The 16,348-nt window shown below is 39.8% G+C and overlaps 1 protein-coding gene across 2 annotated transcripts in view; it reads right to left on the bottom strand.

Moving 5' to 3' along the window:
• Positions 1-16,348, bottom strand: part of thada (THADA, armadillo repeat containing) — a 127,618-nt gene that overhangs the window by 58,832 nt on the left and 52,438 nt on the right. For both annotated transcript variants that reach the window (XM_023963169.1, XM_023963170.1), the window contains exons 28-29: positions 14,335-14,466; positions 6,208-6,376 (exon numbers count right to left, since the gene is read on the bottom strand). In XM_023963169.1, coding sequence (XP_023818937.1) covers positions 6,208-6,376; positions 14,335-14,466 — 301 coding nt within the window. The remainder of the gene's footprint in view (positions 1-6,207; positions 6,377-14,334; positions 14,467-16,348) is intronic.

The raw sequence follows: 16,348 nt of genomic DNA, 5'->3' as shown, positions 1-16,348 counted from the left end.
ACGCCTTGTTGTTTTATAGTGAGGCGTTTAACGTCTCCTGCATATGTTTTTTTTTTTTTTTTTAATGTGTTGCAACAAGCCTTACTCTGCTTTTGGACCCGGTAAAAATAGTGGTGGTGAATGTGAGGTCCCGTCAGACTCTGTTATCAGGCTGCCCTGCCGTCCCTCCCACTGCCGCAACCACAGACTGACCACAGGTTACAGCAATCATGCACACATATGCGCTCACCCAACACACACACATACACACACACGCTTCCTACAAGTCCAAATAATTGCACAGAAATCCAAGACTCCGGCCAGTAAAACACACGCAGAAAGAAACACATAAATCGACGTTCACATAAAAGCAGATACGGGGGTAAGCAAGTGTAGACGCCCAATTAGGCAAAAATAAATCCCAATAAAGATGAACTAAATATAAAGGAAATAAACATTCTCTAGCCCTATATAGCCAGAAAAACAAAAGCTTAAATGTGCCTTCCAGACAGCATGTCATACTCTCGTACATCTGCATATGCACATGGGCGTAACAACCAAGTCATTTTGTGGTGTGAGTATATTCAAGTACATGCAGAACTGTAAAGTACATCTTTGTGGCAGTCACAACAACATATCTCCAGAGAGCTATTCCTTTTTATTTTCATAATGTCTGGAGATGCAGTTTGTTTCTTTTTCCAGCTATTTTGTTGTGTACTCTGGTAAAAAAAAAAAAAAAAAAAAGTTTAAATATGGGACAAAAAAATGAACAAAACTCACTTTTGCAAAAACATTCATGTATTTTTTATGAAATCTTTTTGTTTTTAAGTTTAAGGTCAGGTGTGCTCATCCCCATCATGGTCGGTCATCTTCACACCTGAATGTCTGACCAGGTAACTTCCTATATTTCCTGACTATTTGACATTAAAGGTATGATCATTGCATATTCCTTCCACCATAAACTGGACCATCTAGAAATTTTGGGGAGTATTTTCCTGGAAGACTACAATCTTGCACTTGTATTTATCACTTTGTATCATTCCACATTTAAGTTCCACCTAATGTCTTGTTGAATTGCCTTAACCACTGACATTTGGCATTGAAATATTTGGAAACTCCCTTTTGACAAATCAGAAAAAAACATTTTGCATTTTTATTGTCCCTTATAGTCAAAATCCATCTCAATAACAAGATCAGACAAATCATTTCAAATCTGTTTATGCTAACAATCTGCTGAATCATTTTATAAAATTATACATTTTGTAATGAAAAACAAAATTAAAAGAAAGCACAAGTTTCACCTTTTAATTTAAAGCATTAGATTGGTTTGTAATTCAAGCTTTAATCTTGACTTTTTTTTAATTCTATATGAATTAAAGTCAAAACGATTCAGGATTTGGTCGGACTAGCAGCCCAACTACACATTCTTTGATTCATTACCACTACTTTTAATAATCACAATACTTTCTTCCAATTTTTCTAAATAGGTCTGAAATTATTAGGCAAAGGATGTGTAACTTGAACATATCAATGCACGAACTTGTTCTCAATAAATAAATTGCTAACTGGATTTTGAAGCGTTCTTAAGGACAAACTGTGGTCATTTGCTTAGTTTAAAAGAGGTTAATCAATGGAAAAACTAAGCAGGAGAAAAATGATCATTGGAAGAAACTTGTAGTTGTGACATAGGACAAACTGGGCAGCCCACAAGCTTCCTGCTCTGCTATATTCTCTCTATCCACTTGCAGACAAATTGATCTGCCTAATATTTTGATCAAAGCTGTACGGCTGCATAGCTGCATTATTGCTCGCCATTTTTGTAGCACCGGTAATGATAGGCTTGGGGTGTGAAGGGCTGTAAGGTAGCAGAAGAGTGTGTAAACAGATGGGTGGCAGTAAGTGGGGGCGCAGTTGTTATGCACCAACAGTCTCACCCACAACTCAGAGGCAAATTTCTATTGAACTATGCCACACTGCAGAAACTATGCTTTTAAAATAGATCAGAAGAGAATTAGAGTGGGTCTTTAAGTACTTTTTAATCATTGCCTCGATACAACAGTGTCAATATTTCAAAGTCTGCTTTTTTCTATCTATTTTATATTTAAGGGACCATTTAGTTCATGTCAGTGGGTTGTAAACACATCTTGCTTGATATAGGTCATGTTTAGTGGCAGCCAGCCTCACATTCACCAAATGATCTAAGTTGTGTCCACATCGAACGCAATTCACACGACAGAGGCGTCCAGATGACCACTCTTCAGGCATGGCATCTTTGTTTAGCAGCAGTGCAATGTGGGTGGTGCAGTGTGATTAGGAGGTAATCCTGTAAAGAATTAACACTAAAAAATAAAACTGAGGTTCAGAGAGTCTGTGCTGTGCTCTCCTGTTAAAAACTACCAGTATATTATTTGTATAACTATTTTATTTATATCTTTTTAAGTTTTTTTTTTTGCCTATTTATTTTATTTTTTGTTTATTTCTTTGTTTTTGTAATTGCGGTTTTGAATTGTTGTCTGTTTGCTTTTGCTTATTTGAAAAATTTCTAAAGAAATCATAGATAAAAAGAAAAAACTACCAGTATTAAAAACGGTGATGGAAACGACCAGTATCACATTCACTGGTACTAAACCTTTTGGAAGGCTACCTAGACCTAAAGGCCGTGTCACACAGCCACTATGTCCATTTTGAGTATATTGCATGGATTGTAAAGACAATAAATGATTCTGACGCTGAAAGTTGGTCATGTGTGAATGTAGAAAAAGTGAGAAAAGTTGTGGTCTTTATGTGAAATTGCCACAGATGTATCACAAATGAACCACATTAAAACCACAGAAAAAGTACAATGCAAAGAACACGTAAATCAAAATGGAGCATGAACCGTGCGTGATTATCGCGCAGTTTTCATGCAATTCATTAGTGATTAATGCCTCAATTACATCATTTTAACATGATATTTGCAATATAAAAGTTATACATCGGTGGTACATGTGTGAAAAGTCAGTTAGACATTGGTGTACATTTGTGGAACGCTCACAGAAAGCTACAAATTTAGGAATTAAGTATATCACACATGTATCACCAGAAACCCAACTATTATAGGGGGAAAATACACAAAAAGCACATAGTGTAACATGGCCTTAAGGCAAAAACAAGTATGGATCAACTAACTTGACCTTCTTTATCTCCTGGAGGTCTACAGTTACTGGATCAAACATTAATTGGAAGACCCATTTTTCTGTTTCTTATTTCATAAATAAATTTGAAATATTAATTGAAATAATAATTTTCATTCCACTTCATGATTGTGTCCCACTTGTTGTTGATTCTTCACAAAAAATTTTATATCTTTATGTTTGAAGCCTGAAATGTGGCAAAAGTTTGAAAAGTTCAAGGGGCAGAATGCTTTTGCAAGGCACTGTATAATAAAAACCAAGGGCAATGACAAACTGTGCCTAGAGTTGTTGCTGGTTGAAGACATTTCATGAATGGCTTTCAGAATTCATGGTGTGACGTGTAAGTTAGCAGAGAGGCCAGCTTCAGTAGCTCTGACAGCTGTGGGCCTGTCCCACCGACAGCTACTCCTTCCCAATAACAGAGGAAGTCATTCCTCCCTGGAGCATTAACATCTGCCATCTATTACACACCAACACACACAATGAGGCATAACACTGTACATTAAGCAGGTCCTTAAGTTAAACCCAATGTCTCCATTATCTCAGTCAACACCGCACGCACTGACACACACCGCAAATTTTGAAACCATGCTAATCTCAAACATCTAAAGCCGTCTTAGTTCACAAAAGTACAAACAATTTCTCACACAGCTAAGTTTGCAATACATCATGGATGTATTGTGAGAAACTCTTCTCCACACGTACACAGCACACGGCTATCTGTATCGTACTTTCTTTAGAGCCCTTCCTCAGCACTCGGCTCCACTGCGTCGATTGGGACACCTCAGCCCTGCTCCCACAACCAAACACATATCAGTTTCTCTCATCTGTCTGAGCCCCAACACCCATCTCCACACCTCCTATCAACACCAGGATCCAAACCGAGATCCAGAGATACTGAACGTGAATTCCAGCGATTCCCACAAGGTTTGTAGTAGGACTAAAAACCGTGACTCCAATGTTGGGTCATCTAGTCCCACTAGTCAGTGCTCTGAACCTTTTTTCTTCAATGATTTGTGATCTTCCCCAGTGTCCATGGATTACATGAAATCCTCTTAACCTTTATCATAGTAGGGATAACACGACAATGTAAGGGTGGGGTCATCTGGACCCCACAAGATAGCACAAGGGTTAGGACAAAGTTTTCCCATTGTTTTTCTCTCCACAGTGAAGCCCGTAGAGAGAAAATGGTCATATTTTAATCTAACCAAAACAATAGTTTTATCATTAAAATTACTATTTGATCAATCAGAAACAATAAGAAAAACTCAAAGTTCAATTCATCAGTTCAATGAATTTGTGTTGAATTTTTTTTTAAAGTGAAAATAGATTTGAACTCATTAAAACCTCAACTACATCTAGAAGACATTTCACTGCTCATCTGTGCAGCTTCTTCAGCTTTAACAGGGGAATCTGAATTATTTGAGCTGCCCAAAAAGTTAAAAATATCATTCGAACAGAAGCATATGTCAAAAATCCAGTGGTTTTCTTTAACTTGACTTTACTTGATTGGGGTATTTGGCACCACTCAGGTGGGACCTATCCGTGGTTTATTGTTGGAGTGTGGTGGTTGGGAACGAGACCCCAGTCTGCTGGGCAAAGATGTCAAAAGAGGAATTTAACAAGCAACAGGTCAGAGCCCCCCTGACTGCCATGCCTTTGCATTGACCTCTTTGCTCTGCCTGTGCATTTTGTCGTCGAGGTGGACCAGTTATGGTCTCCATGTATTGGTGGGTTTGAAATTTACAGGTACAGTATGTGTTTAAGATCCTTCTGAATTTCTGGAACACAACATAAGGGAGGACAAGGCAGAGTCACTGTGGTCTACTTTTTTTTTTGGTAACCTTTGAGTTTTTAATATTTTTGCTCTGGGCTGTAATACTTTGATTATTCTTCTCCTATTTTCAAGTGGATGATGGGAGCCGAATGAGACATCCTGATCAGTGGGACTGGGTTTCCTGACATCTCGATGATCAGATTCCTTAAAGATCAGATTCCCCTTAAAGAAGGGCAAACAATGGTCCTGCCCCCCCCCCCCCCCCGAGTACGGTAATTTTAATACATCTCTCCACTGCATTTATGTAGTGATTGATTTCTTCAACTTTCTTCATTTTATTTTAACCCATGTGGCAGCTATGCATCTAAACCTAAATGTGGGTCTAATTCTTCTCCTTTTATATCCAAAAGGACATTTGTCGTCCATTTAGTTGAGCATTGGATCGTAGACATATACATCAGCACTCATAACATATTGTTACCTCTGAAGTGGTCAGCACATACGCATACAGAAGTAATCTGGATTCAGTAAAAACCTGAAGAAGCTACTTGGATCAAAACGTCTTCTAGATTAACGTCTGACGGCCATCTGCCCAGAAGAACAGAATTCTGTTATAATGAGTGCAGGCTGTTGAGTTTTGACAAACTTCAGTTGGAAGAAAAATGAAAATAAAAATCCAACAACTGCAGGGATTTCTTCACAAGCAACCTAACATGTTTCTGCTTTGAGTGGGTGGACAGTAAATTACAAAAAGTGCCACAAAGCGACAAACATGTACCGACACAATAAAAGCTTCAAGTATACAAAAACACAAACAGTAAAACTGCAGCACCTTCCAAATTAGCCTTCCAAAGTTCACGTGGCCGTAGGATCAGCTCAAGAACTGTGCAGAATGTGTTTCCATGACACAGCAGCTGCTTCCTTCAAAGCCACACATCAGCAGTGGAGACGTGTTCATTGGAGTGATTAGCACATCTCCCTAAACACACTCCCTTATAAACGAGTGGAAAGCCTTCCCAGAAGGGCTAAAGCTGCTATAATTGTATAAGCCAGGTTGACATTAAACCCAAATGGACCAACAATGAGGTGTTATTTAACATGTAAATGCCTTTTAAAATACAGGCAGACTAATATTTTTGACCAAAAAATGCATGCATCTATTTTTGTTAGTATGAGTCGGGTTTCTACTGTGTGTAAAATACATATTGTCACAACTTCCTGTCCACAACAACAACAATCACCGTCCTCTCAGATGAGTGCTGTGCAGTGTGAGCAGACCTGCAGCAGAGTGCCGTGAATGCGGTTGTGTTGGATTGTTGGTCCCGGGCCTGAAGGCAGCTCCTGCAGTAAAGCACCGACAGTGGACGGCACCTGGGTGACCAGCACGAACGGGACGAGAGCGCGAGCGGCCATTTCTCTGGTCCGGTACACGGCGGAGCGGCCGCATCTGCAGAACCAGAGCAGACAGGTTAGCTTCTGCGGCTGAAGAAAGAGACCTGCAAGGACAATCTTTTCATCATTCAATGCATGTAGTTATGTTTGATTTCTCTTTGGATGTTCTAAATTATTTCAACGCTAACTTTGTTCTGAAGAACAAAACAATCAAAGCAACTGTTGTCACGACTGATTACAAAGGTTTCCTGCACTGCAATATAACTCCACAAACTACCAACCATTAAATGATCCCCTTTTTGATTTAGAAAACCATGATGGTTTTCTAAATCAACCTAACCCTTGGACATAAACAGCTCCCAGGCCAGTAGATGACCGATAACCCAGAACGAATTATTTTCAATGGATTACCTAACCAGCCAGGAAATGCTCCGCTACCCTTTGTTATTGCCCACACACAGACGGTCTCCGTCCCACGGTCATTTTTAGCTTTCTCAACTGACGGACAGTGTTTCTCGTCCCGCTGTGTGTACGTTAAAATTAAGGCTGATTACAAGGCGATAGTCTTTCTTCCTCTGGTGTCATAACACAGCCAGAGCTCACATGAAGAGCGGAGACATTCGGCAGCTCACAGGACGACAGAGTGGAGCTTTGGCAGAGCGATGCTACTGAGATAAGGACATTTTAGCAAGCACATGTTTCTGTGCTGAAACAGACATTTACAGTCAGCTACTCAAGAAACCATACTTCAAATGATTGGTCGTTTTCAGCTTGGGATAAGTCTGTGGACTGAATTTGAATGAGAGGGAAATGCTGCAGAAACAGTCCTATTTAGAGCAAACCATGGACTGAGCCAGCATTTGTCATGTAAATCCCACAGCATTTATTTTCTTCTGTCTTGTTTTTTTGTCGTTCAAATAAACCATTCATCAACTGGCTGTAAATATTTAGATAAAGTTGTGTTTGCAGTTACACTCTTTAGTAAGCACAGCAAAAAGAATAAAAAATAAAAACTCTACAAAAAGTTGTAAAACTATGACTGAAGTTGCCAGCACATCATTTTCTCTACTACAATTCCTGCCATATCATAACCCCAGTGTCCATCTTCTTGTCAGTGGCTTTATTGAAGCAAACATCTCCAAAATGCAGACGGGGGAAGCTCGGACATTAAATGTTGAGGATTTAATCTTCAGTGGAACGTTGTTTGTCTAATCCTGAGCTTCCTTGTGATACTGATTATCGTTCAGAGTCCATGAGGATTAATCTAGACTAAACAAGCAAGCCAGGCTGCTGTAAAAACAGCATCCAAATGGTGTGGATTCCTTTTTATAAAAAAAAACAAGTTAGACAGAATTTGTGCTGTAAATGTTTGGGGGGAAGCACCACATAAAAACGGCTTCAAGATCCACTCCAATCATCTTGTGATCCATCGTAAAATTGTTCCCAGTGGTCTTTCAATTAATATTAATCCATAGCCATTAGCCATTATTTAAAAATTTGTCAGTTTCTGCAGAATTGCAGTAGTTTGTTAGTAATTGTGGGCGGGACTGTTGGAGCAGAGTAAGCCCGACCCCACGTCCCGTCACTCTTCTGTTTACACACTGCTCCCCCTCACAACCCCAACCTAACATTACTGGTGCAACAAGAATGGCGAGCAATATTGGGATTATGCAGCCCTACAGTTTTGAGCCAGATTACAGCTCAGTAGAGGAAAACATAGACATATGTGGATCTATTTGTTTACAAGTGGATGCATCAGAATGCAGGGAGGTTGTGGCCCGCACACTGTATTTTTTACGTCACAAATAAGCACTTTTTTAAACGGCAATTTCTTTTCCTGCTCCTGATTCACAACGATTTGAATATAGAAATACTCAGAAATGCAACTTTAAGCTTAGTATTGTTTAACAAATGTCCGTCATCATGAGAAAAATGCCACAAGAACATGCCAAAAACACCAGAAACACCATTTTCATCAGAGTAGGATCTTTAAAGTACTTTCTTACAAATGTGCGCCTTTCAGTTCCACATTTAAATCTGCAGTTTTGCTACACTTCAATTAGAAATTTCCAGCAGGCAGCCCTCGGTATAAAGGACATAGGGACTGCCTGACTGTCATTATTTAAAAAGAACTAGGCTGAATTAGGAAACTGGACATGCGTATAGAGAAAAAGTCAAAGGGAACGAGGGTTAAAACCAGTTTCAAAGGCTTGTTGTGGAATCAAAGCGGAGCACCAAGGATAAAAAAGCAGCTCTGCTTCACTGTGGAAAATTTAGCAGAGAGCTCCAGAGAAACGTGTAACAGCAATCCATCACTGCAAAGGCATGCTGGGATAAAACACAAGCTTTGAGGCTTCTTTGGGTTAGGGGGAAAAGGCACATTACAGCTGCGGGAGCAAATGTCTAAAATCAACGCTGAGTGAGGAGGTTAAACAAGTTTGATTCTTGTCATGATTAGACTGAAAGGTGGCTGAAAGGAAAAGCTTTATGGGTTTAAAACAAAGAGATCTGTTGGGAGGCAACAAACGATTTTCCACCTGCTGAGGGCATGTCTCTTCCTCTCTCACACTGCTTAAAGGCAGAATAGCTAAAAGCAAGAATTTAACACAGCAACCAATTAGCATACTTTAGCTCTAAATGCCCCTGCTCATTAATTAAACACAAACGCACCTACAGCATTGGCAAAACTCCACGACCAGTCTCGACTTCCCACCCCTAACAGATCCATATGTTAACTATCTGTGATAATTTCTCCCATTGAAACTCTTCTGCAAAAGGAAATGACAGTTTGGAGGGGTGTAATTTAGAAACAGCAACATCCCCTGTGGGACCAGCGTGCAGACTGTTGACTGGCATGGATGAGGCTCATCTGGCCTTTATTTTAGGCAGCTGGGAGAGCCGTTTCCTCCTCAGAGACTGCTCATACCGGTTAAAAGAGTGCCAGTATCATTGTCTGTACAGAATGTACACAAAGCGTAGCAACGACGGAGTTGCATTGCTCATTCTTGTAGCTGTGGAGAAAAATATCATCAGTTCTGACGGCCAGAGCTCCCTGGTCAGGGCAGCAGCTGTGACTCCCCAGTCTTCTGCGTCTTAAAACATCTGGAATGAATGAGGGTCATGGCATCGTGAGCAGATGTCAGACATTTTAAATACAAAGACATTTGGACACCAACTAAAGCTCACAACTTGATGACTGCTATGTGCAAAGTCCACCAAGTTGGCCTCAGTCTTGCATCATAAAACTTAAACTAAACATACTCTATTTTCAGTATCACCCATTTTAGGGCAAACCATGACTTGGCTTTATCGAGTGAGTCTAACGATCCTGTCAAGTCTGCCGGCTGAAATACATTTATTTTTCTGCTGGTGACAGACGTCATTCTTTAACTGTTAAAGTGCTTCCTTTATAATAGGCGAGAAGGGAAGCAGCAGTTATTCAGATTGTTATCAATTTAAAATACAGATACAATTTGGGATTTATCAAGGAGGTGCTACAACAATTAGAGCAAAAAAAACAACAGGACCTTTTCAATCAGTCATGACCAATAAAATGATGAGGTGCATGATACTGGCAGGTTTGATCCACACCAGGGTTCACTTCCGTGGATATTCCACTTTGACAGGTGCGGAAGCTCACCTGAACTCTGGTCCGGAACAAACCAGTAGCATATAAAAGGGATCTGCTCTCAACATGCGTTTATCAGCCCGGGGTCTGGGTCCTGTTCTTGGTGTTTTTTACACGTTCTTGTAGCATTTTCTGATATAAAGAAAATAAATATCAAAACAGCGTTTTAGAGTATTTCTTTGTTCAAAATGTTGTGAATCAGTAGCAGATCAAAAAACTGCTGTTTGAAAAGTTTCTGTCACCAACCAAGCCCAGTCTCCGGCATTTCAGGTCCAATACCAGTTCCTGAAGAGTACAGATTCTGACCCCCAGAAATGTGAATGATGTGATCCCATCAATGGGCTCACTTCATGACAAAGCAAGCCATTTATTGTTGTAAAAACTTCTGAATAGGGGTGTAACTATTAGTTTTAACAATGATTCAATTCATATCATAATTTATGGGTTATGATTTGATTCATAGTCGATTTTGGTTCATTTTGGAGGATCCGATTGACAGACCTTAAACAGATCCAGGACATCTTTAGCCAAAAATTCAACCAGTTTGACTCAGAGGTTTTCCATATTCCTTGTGTTTCTAGAAGATAATCAAGTGTAAATTAAATATGTGTACAAAAAAACTAGTAAATAAGAATGAATGTCAAATCCATTCACATTTCAGTTTTCTAAAGCTCAGCCCAATGTTGTTTTTCCAAATCCAAAGAATCCAAAAGGGAACCTTCTTAGAACATTCTAGCACACTGGATGGTCACATGACTTTGCTAAATTCAGTTTTTCCACACATTGGACTGGAATGATGGACTGATCCGATTTTGCTGACATCACATGTCTGTTGTCCGCTCTGATGCATTTGCTTGTTTTTGCGTTATAGTAAAATGAACCTACCATGTCTCAATCCAAGTGTTATTTTCCAATATCAATTATTGATTTTTTAACAGTATAGGTTGATTCGATTTGATTAACAACTTGCCTCAGACAGATGGAGCTGGCTGATCGTAGGAATAGAAATCAATTTATCGTTACACCCTACTACAAAGCTTTCAATTCACAATCTCAACACCCCGCTTAGCATCTGCAGCTCAATATAAGAAGTGTGAAACCTTCAGTTTGTTCAATTGAGTGGGATATGATCTAAACTGGGATGTTTTCTCATCTTTAGAAAAAGGCTGCTTTCCGTTAAACCAACATAATTCTTTAAATCTTGAACCAATCAGTGGTCTGACGGGCCTCCAAGCAGAACCTGAGCAGAGTTAGAGAAAAGTGGTTTAACCTCTAATGGAAAATAACATTCTGTTGAATGCGACGGTGAGGCAAACACATCAATAATAAACGTTTTTCTTATTGAACAGGTTTTGCTGATTCAGTCAGAGAGGGCACAGGTGTGCACACATTCCCACACCACTTCCAGCGTCGTTAAGCATGCGGGATGGCTTAATGACGGCCGATTTCTGCCAGCAGTTCTTCACCCTTCGTCTCCATCCACAGAAAAAATGATAATAACAGCCGCAATTCAGCATTGACGGTGGTCCGTTTTGGAAGCTCTGCAATAGTTTATGGCCCCTAACATTGGCTTTTCCAAAGAAATGAGATATAGCACAGCTCGGATGAAACAGTGAAAATGGGAGTGAAGCACTGGGAGTAAAGAAAAAAAAAAGGCTGGACTGGATATAACAGAATATAAATCACTATGACAACACTTCAGGGCTTTGGAGGAGAGGAAGAGTAAAAGAAGAAAAAATGAAAAAGAATAGAATATTAATATTTTCTCTTTGCTGCGATGATCGTTTGTTAGTCATCATTTTCGGCACCAGGAAATGTTAGAGATCTTACAGTCGGGAGGATCTAAAAACCCACATGATGTGAAAACCAAAAACCATCTGATTCTTGGATGTCACTTTTCCGATTATGGAGTAAAAAAAAAAAAAAGGGGGAGGATTAGTCATCAACCTCATTAGAGACACCAGCTTGGGGAGGAAGGAGTTTGAATAGAGAAAAATGTCTGGAGCCAAAGAAGTTAGAGCTGGTCTATATTTAACATCTCCAACATGTGGGCTTCATTTGGGACGACGTGTGAGCTGCATTCCTGTTTCTGACTGAAACAGACTCAGAGAAAGTCCAGTGAACCTAAGACTTTACCAAATGACCAATTATCAAAACGCACAGTCACACTTTTATTAATTACTTTGAACGGATTCTGAGAATGTCATTGGTGTTGGGTGTCTTGGAACCTTTCAAATTCTGATGGGTAGCAGTAACTGGTTTACAGCACTGTCCAGTAGGACCCTATTGAACCCACAGATGTTGCCAGCGATACCAACACAACACCCTCTCTTTGACATTCCATAACTCTTCAACCGTTTACACGGTCAACATGAATCAGCTCATTTTGATGCGCAATATTGCGACTGTTCCTTTCAGCTTTGCACCAAAATGCAACACATCACCAACTAAGTGTTGCATAATGGAACAAAGCCGCTTGACTCTGCTTCAGAATCCACTAGTATTACATTAATTGCGTAAACGGTTGAAGAACTCCTGTGGTCGAAACAATGTCAACACTGAAGCTAAAGCTCCGGCGTTAAAGGGTTAATCATTGGAAAAGGCACTGAAGCCCACATTGCTCCTGGTGGCTATAGGTTGGTACCAGTGTCGCCATCTGTGTGTGAGTGTGTGAGTGTGCATGGGGGAATGGAACTGGTGTGGGATTTCTAAGAAGAAAGTAAAGCGCTATACCATTAAACACCATTTACGATGTTACTTTTCTTTCCACCATCTGAGGTTCCGGGTCAGTTCTCCTTTGTACTGTTTAGAACAAAGATTCATAGTAAACCAACATTTCTGGAAATGTCTCCAAAAATGTATGAAAATTCAGAAAACTTCTAGTGAAAATAAGGTTAAAACTTCCGTTTTCTGCAGATGAATAAAAACATCTTTATTTGGATCAAGAGCTCAGAAATTACATCAACCATTTCTCAATGATTATGAGGTGATACATTATAAAAATGTCATTTAAACTGATGCACTGAGGAGATGTCGGCATGTCAACAACCTAAATTAATAGCTTGATGTAAATGACGTTGATAAACTATAATTCTTTGTTAAAACAAAAACCAGCATTAAACAATCTGTCAAACAAGTACCCATAATGGCAATTTACTAAGATGGTATTTAAAAGAAAACACAAGAACAACAAAAGGTTTTAAAACCTAATTAGAAACCTTTACACAACAAAAACCTTCTTGCTGGAGATTACCTGGATTAGGTAGTTAGGATCACCTGATCCATCTCTTCATAATGGATCAGCCATCCATTGTGTCATAGTGGATGGCTGTAAAAATGCAATGAGGTGGATTTGAGGACAAGGGTTAGCCAGTTCTCTGACTCTACCATCATCATTTTTGGAGGTGAAATCAACATGACTTGAGACAAAAATAAACAGTGTGGCACTGTCCAACTGTATGCCACAGATAATGTATTTTATATTCAAAGTAGCTAAAAAAACCCCGCAATACTGTGTGAATTTGTTTTTAGGGCTTTAGGTTGGTTGGGATTTTTCTATTTCAGGATGATATGAACTACACCTCTGTTTGCAGGTGCCGCGAAGGCAGATGAAGATGGTTCACAAATATTAGCATTTTTCTCTATCTCAAGAATGTACCAAGCCAACTGCTAGGACAGAAGTTTCCCATTCGTCTCCATGAAGCATTACCCAAAAAAACAATGAGCGAACTCCGATAAAAACCAGCCGACGTTAAACGAAGCCTGCAACACAAGACGACACATAACCCGAGAGGCCGAGCGAGATAAGATGGCTGCTTTGTCTTAGTGCGCAGAATCAAGAAATGGGTGCACAGAGCGGCACAATAACGTCAGGTCACCATCCCATATTAACAGCTCAATTCAGATCTTATACGGGGAAAAAAGATGCAATGGATTTTCATATAAGTAGCTGAGCCACCTGTGTCAACATTTGATAAAAGACGCAGAAGCATGGAAGTGATGTTGAGACTGCAGCTGTTTTGTCTCCCTGATTGTAAATTGTTCTATACTTAGAGCTGAAGTTCTGTGAAAGGTTGTTTGAGCAGGTGCCTGAAAGACCCTTCACTTGCTTATTATCGTGTCTGTTTGAGTTTAGGAGGGCGAACTGACGGGAAACACCGTTTTTCTGATAATGGTGGCGAGGGACAGAGATGAGCACACAATGCTCCCTACCAAAGCCAGTCTAATGCCTTCTACGCCTGAAAATCTATTGATGCCACCATGTAAAAGGCCTGTAACTTATCACATGGCTATGGCTACACCAAAACAGGTCAAATCTGTCGCAGACATTTAGATTTTCCATGATTTTCCATGTTATTATACCTGTGTGTAGAACTAAGTCTTACCTCATGATGAAGGGCATGAAGGGGGCAAGTCCCAGAGGGGAAGAGGATCCATCCATGGGGGAGGGGTAAAGGCGACTGAGCACCAGCAGCAGCAAAAACAGGCTGGGGTGTAGCTTCACATGACCACTATCACTAAACACACAAACAGATGACACAGGTCAAAGACGCATTTCAGCAAACATACTAGCAGAACAGAGATTCCATGTCTTGCATTTTTTTCCAAGAACCAAAGGAAAAAACAAGATCCCCTCCCGACTAAACACTGTGCTGTGGACATGTTTGTTTGCACCTCTCCAGGTTTCTCTTAATCTTTCCCTTTATTTAACCACAAAGAAACTTTGAAGTCAGATCTGTTGAATAAAGAAATCTCTGTAGTAGATACTGTCCGAGTGAACGACCGACCACAAAGAATTCCAGAACCAGGACTCGTCGAGTAGGTCAGAACAGAAGCAGATGAACATTGACGGAACTGTAGGCGTCACATGACCCAGTAATTCAGGATTCATTCATCAAAGACAGTGGAGAGATGAATTCTCAGGAGCCTTTTAAAGAGAATACACAAAAATAATACAAAGGCTTGTCTCAGGTTGGACAAAAACACCTGGATCATCCCCAAAACGTCCTGAATAGATAAGCCACAACGAAACCTTCTGTAACTAGTATCCTGTTGCATCCAAAGTAATTTAAAAAGAGATTGTTTCATCTAAGCAACAATCATAGAGGAGGTACTGTGACGATCTTGGGCTGCTTTGCAACTTCAGAACCTGGATTTGCCTTAGTTGAACGAGTTATTGATTCCAGACAGTTAACTTGGTTTGGGAATCAGGATCTATTGGTCAATGGTGTCATGACCTTTAACTATCCATTAGTGTTAAAAACTCATCAAATTGAGAAAAAAATTATGCAATAGAAAGAAATAAAAACAGGTATAGGATTCAATGGGATCTTCTGAGGGGGCACTTGCTTTTTGTTTTTATGTACGTAGGCCAAGGCATGTCATAGACAGCTCTTTTATAGATGGGCTGCCGTGGTGCAGAGGTAGAGTGGTTGACCTCGAAAAAATTGCAAGTTCGGTTCCTGCCTTACCCGCCAATGTACTGAAGTCCTTGGCAAGACACTGAACCACCAACTCCTGGTGGTAATACGTTGGTGCCATGTATGCCAGCGGAACCACAATCACTGTGTGAACGTGTGTGTGTGTGTGTGTGGGTAATTAGGACTGTTCCTGGAAAGCGCTACGCCAAAAAAGATATATTTTTGTCATATCTATAAATGCATTTGGGTAATCAAGAAGTAAGATTAAAACTTGTCTGATTATCTGAAATATAAAGGTGTAATGAGTTCAAACACAAGTGGTGAAAAAGTTTTGCATCAGAAAATCCTCAACCAAAAAACAAACAAACTGTACAGTAAAAACTAATAAAGCACAGGTGTGAAGACAATGGGGACCGGAGACCAGTTTGCCAAGCTAATTCAGTGTTTTTTTAGAAAAAAGGTAATCGATACCGTCATTTTAGTTCAAATTTGGAGTATTTTGGTCTATTTTCTCTGCACTTCACCGACAGACATCAGTCAGCAACAACTCAAGCAAAGACATTACCAGAACAAAATGTTATCTTTATTTTCAGACAGAAATTCATATCCTCACAGTAATAATAATATACAATCCATGTATTATGTATTTCAAGAAGATAAAAATACATACAAAATGAAAAACAATGTCTCACATTTTCAGCTCAGTGAGAAAGAAAATGTAACTCAGGCAATCTTGTTTTTTTTATTGTTACACAGTTTAGTCATAATACACATGGATGCACGTGAAGGTTGTTTAAAGAGGCTTCGCAAAAACCAAGTAACTCAAAATCAAGCTGAGAGAATCCGAAATTTTTTATGCAGATTAGTAGATGACAGTGGTGAAGCAGGCACACACAGGACGCAGAGGACACATGGTGACCTGTGGCCTTCTAATGTTTGCCATAGAACAATCAGAGCTGGACTATGGACATTTGGGAGC

This window comes from Oryzias latipes, chromosome 15 (genome assembly GCF_002234675.1).
Source record: "Oryzias latipes chromosome 15, ASM223467v1".
NCBI classification, from domain to species: domain Eukaryota; kingdom Metazoa; phylum Chordata; class Actinopteri; order Beloniformes; family Adrianichthyidae; genus Oryzias; species Oryzias latipes.
This window is presented reverse-complemented; position numbering and strand designations above follow the sequence as displayed.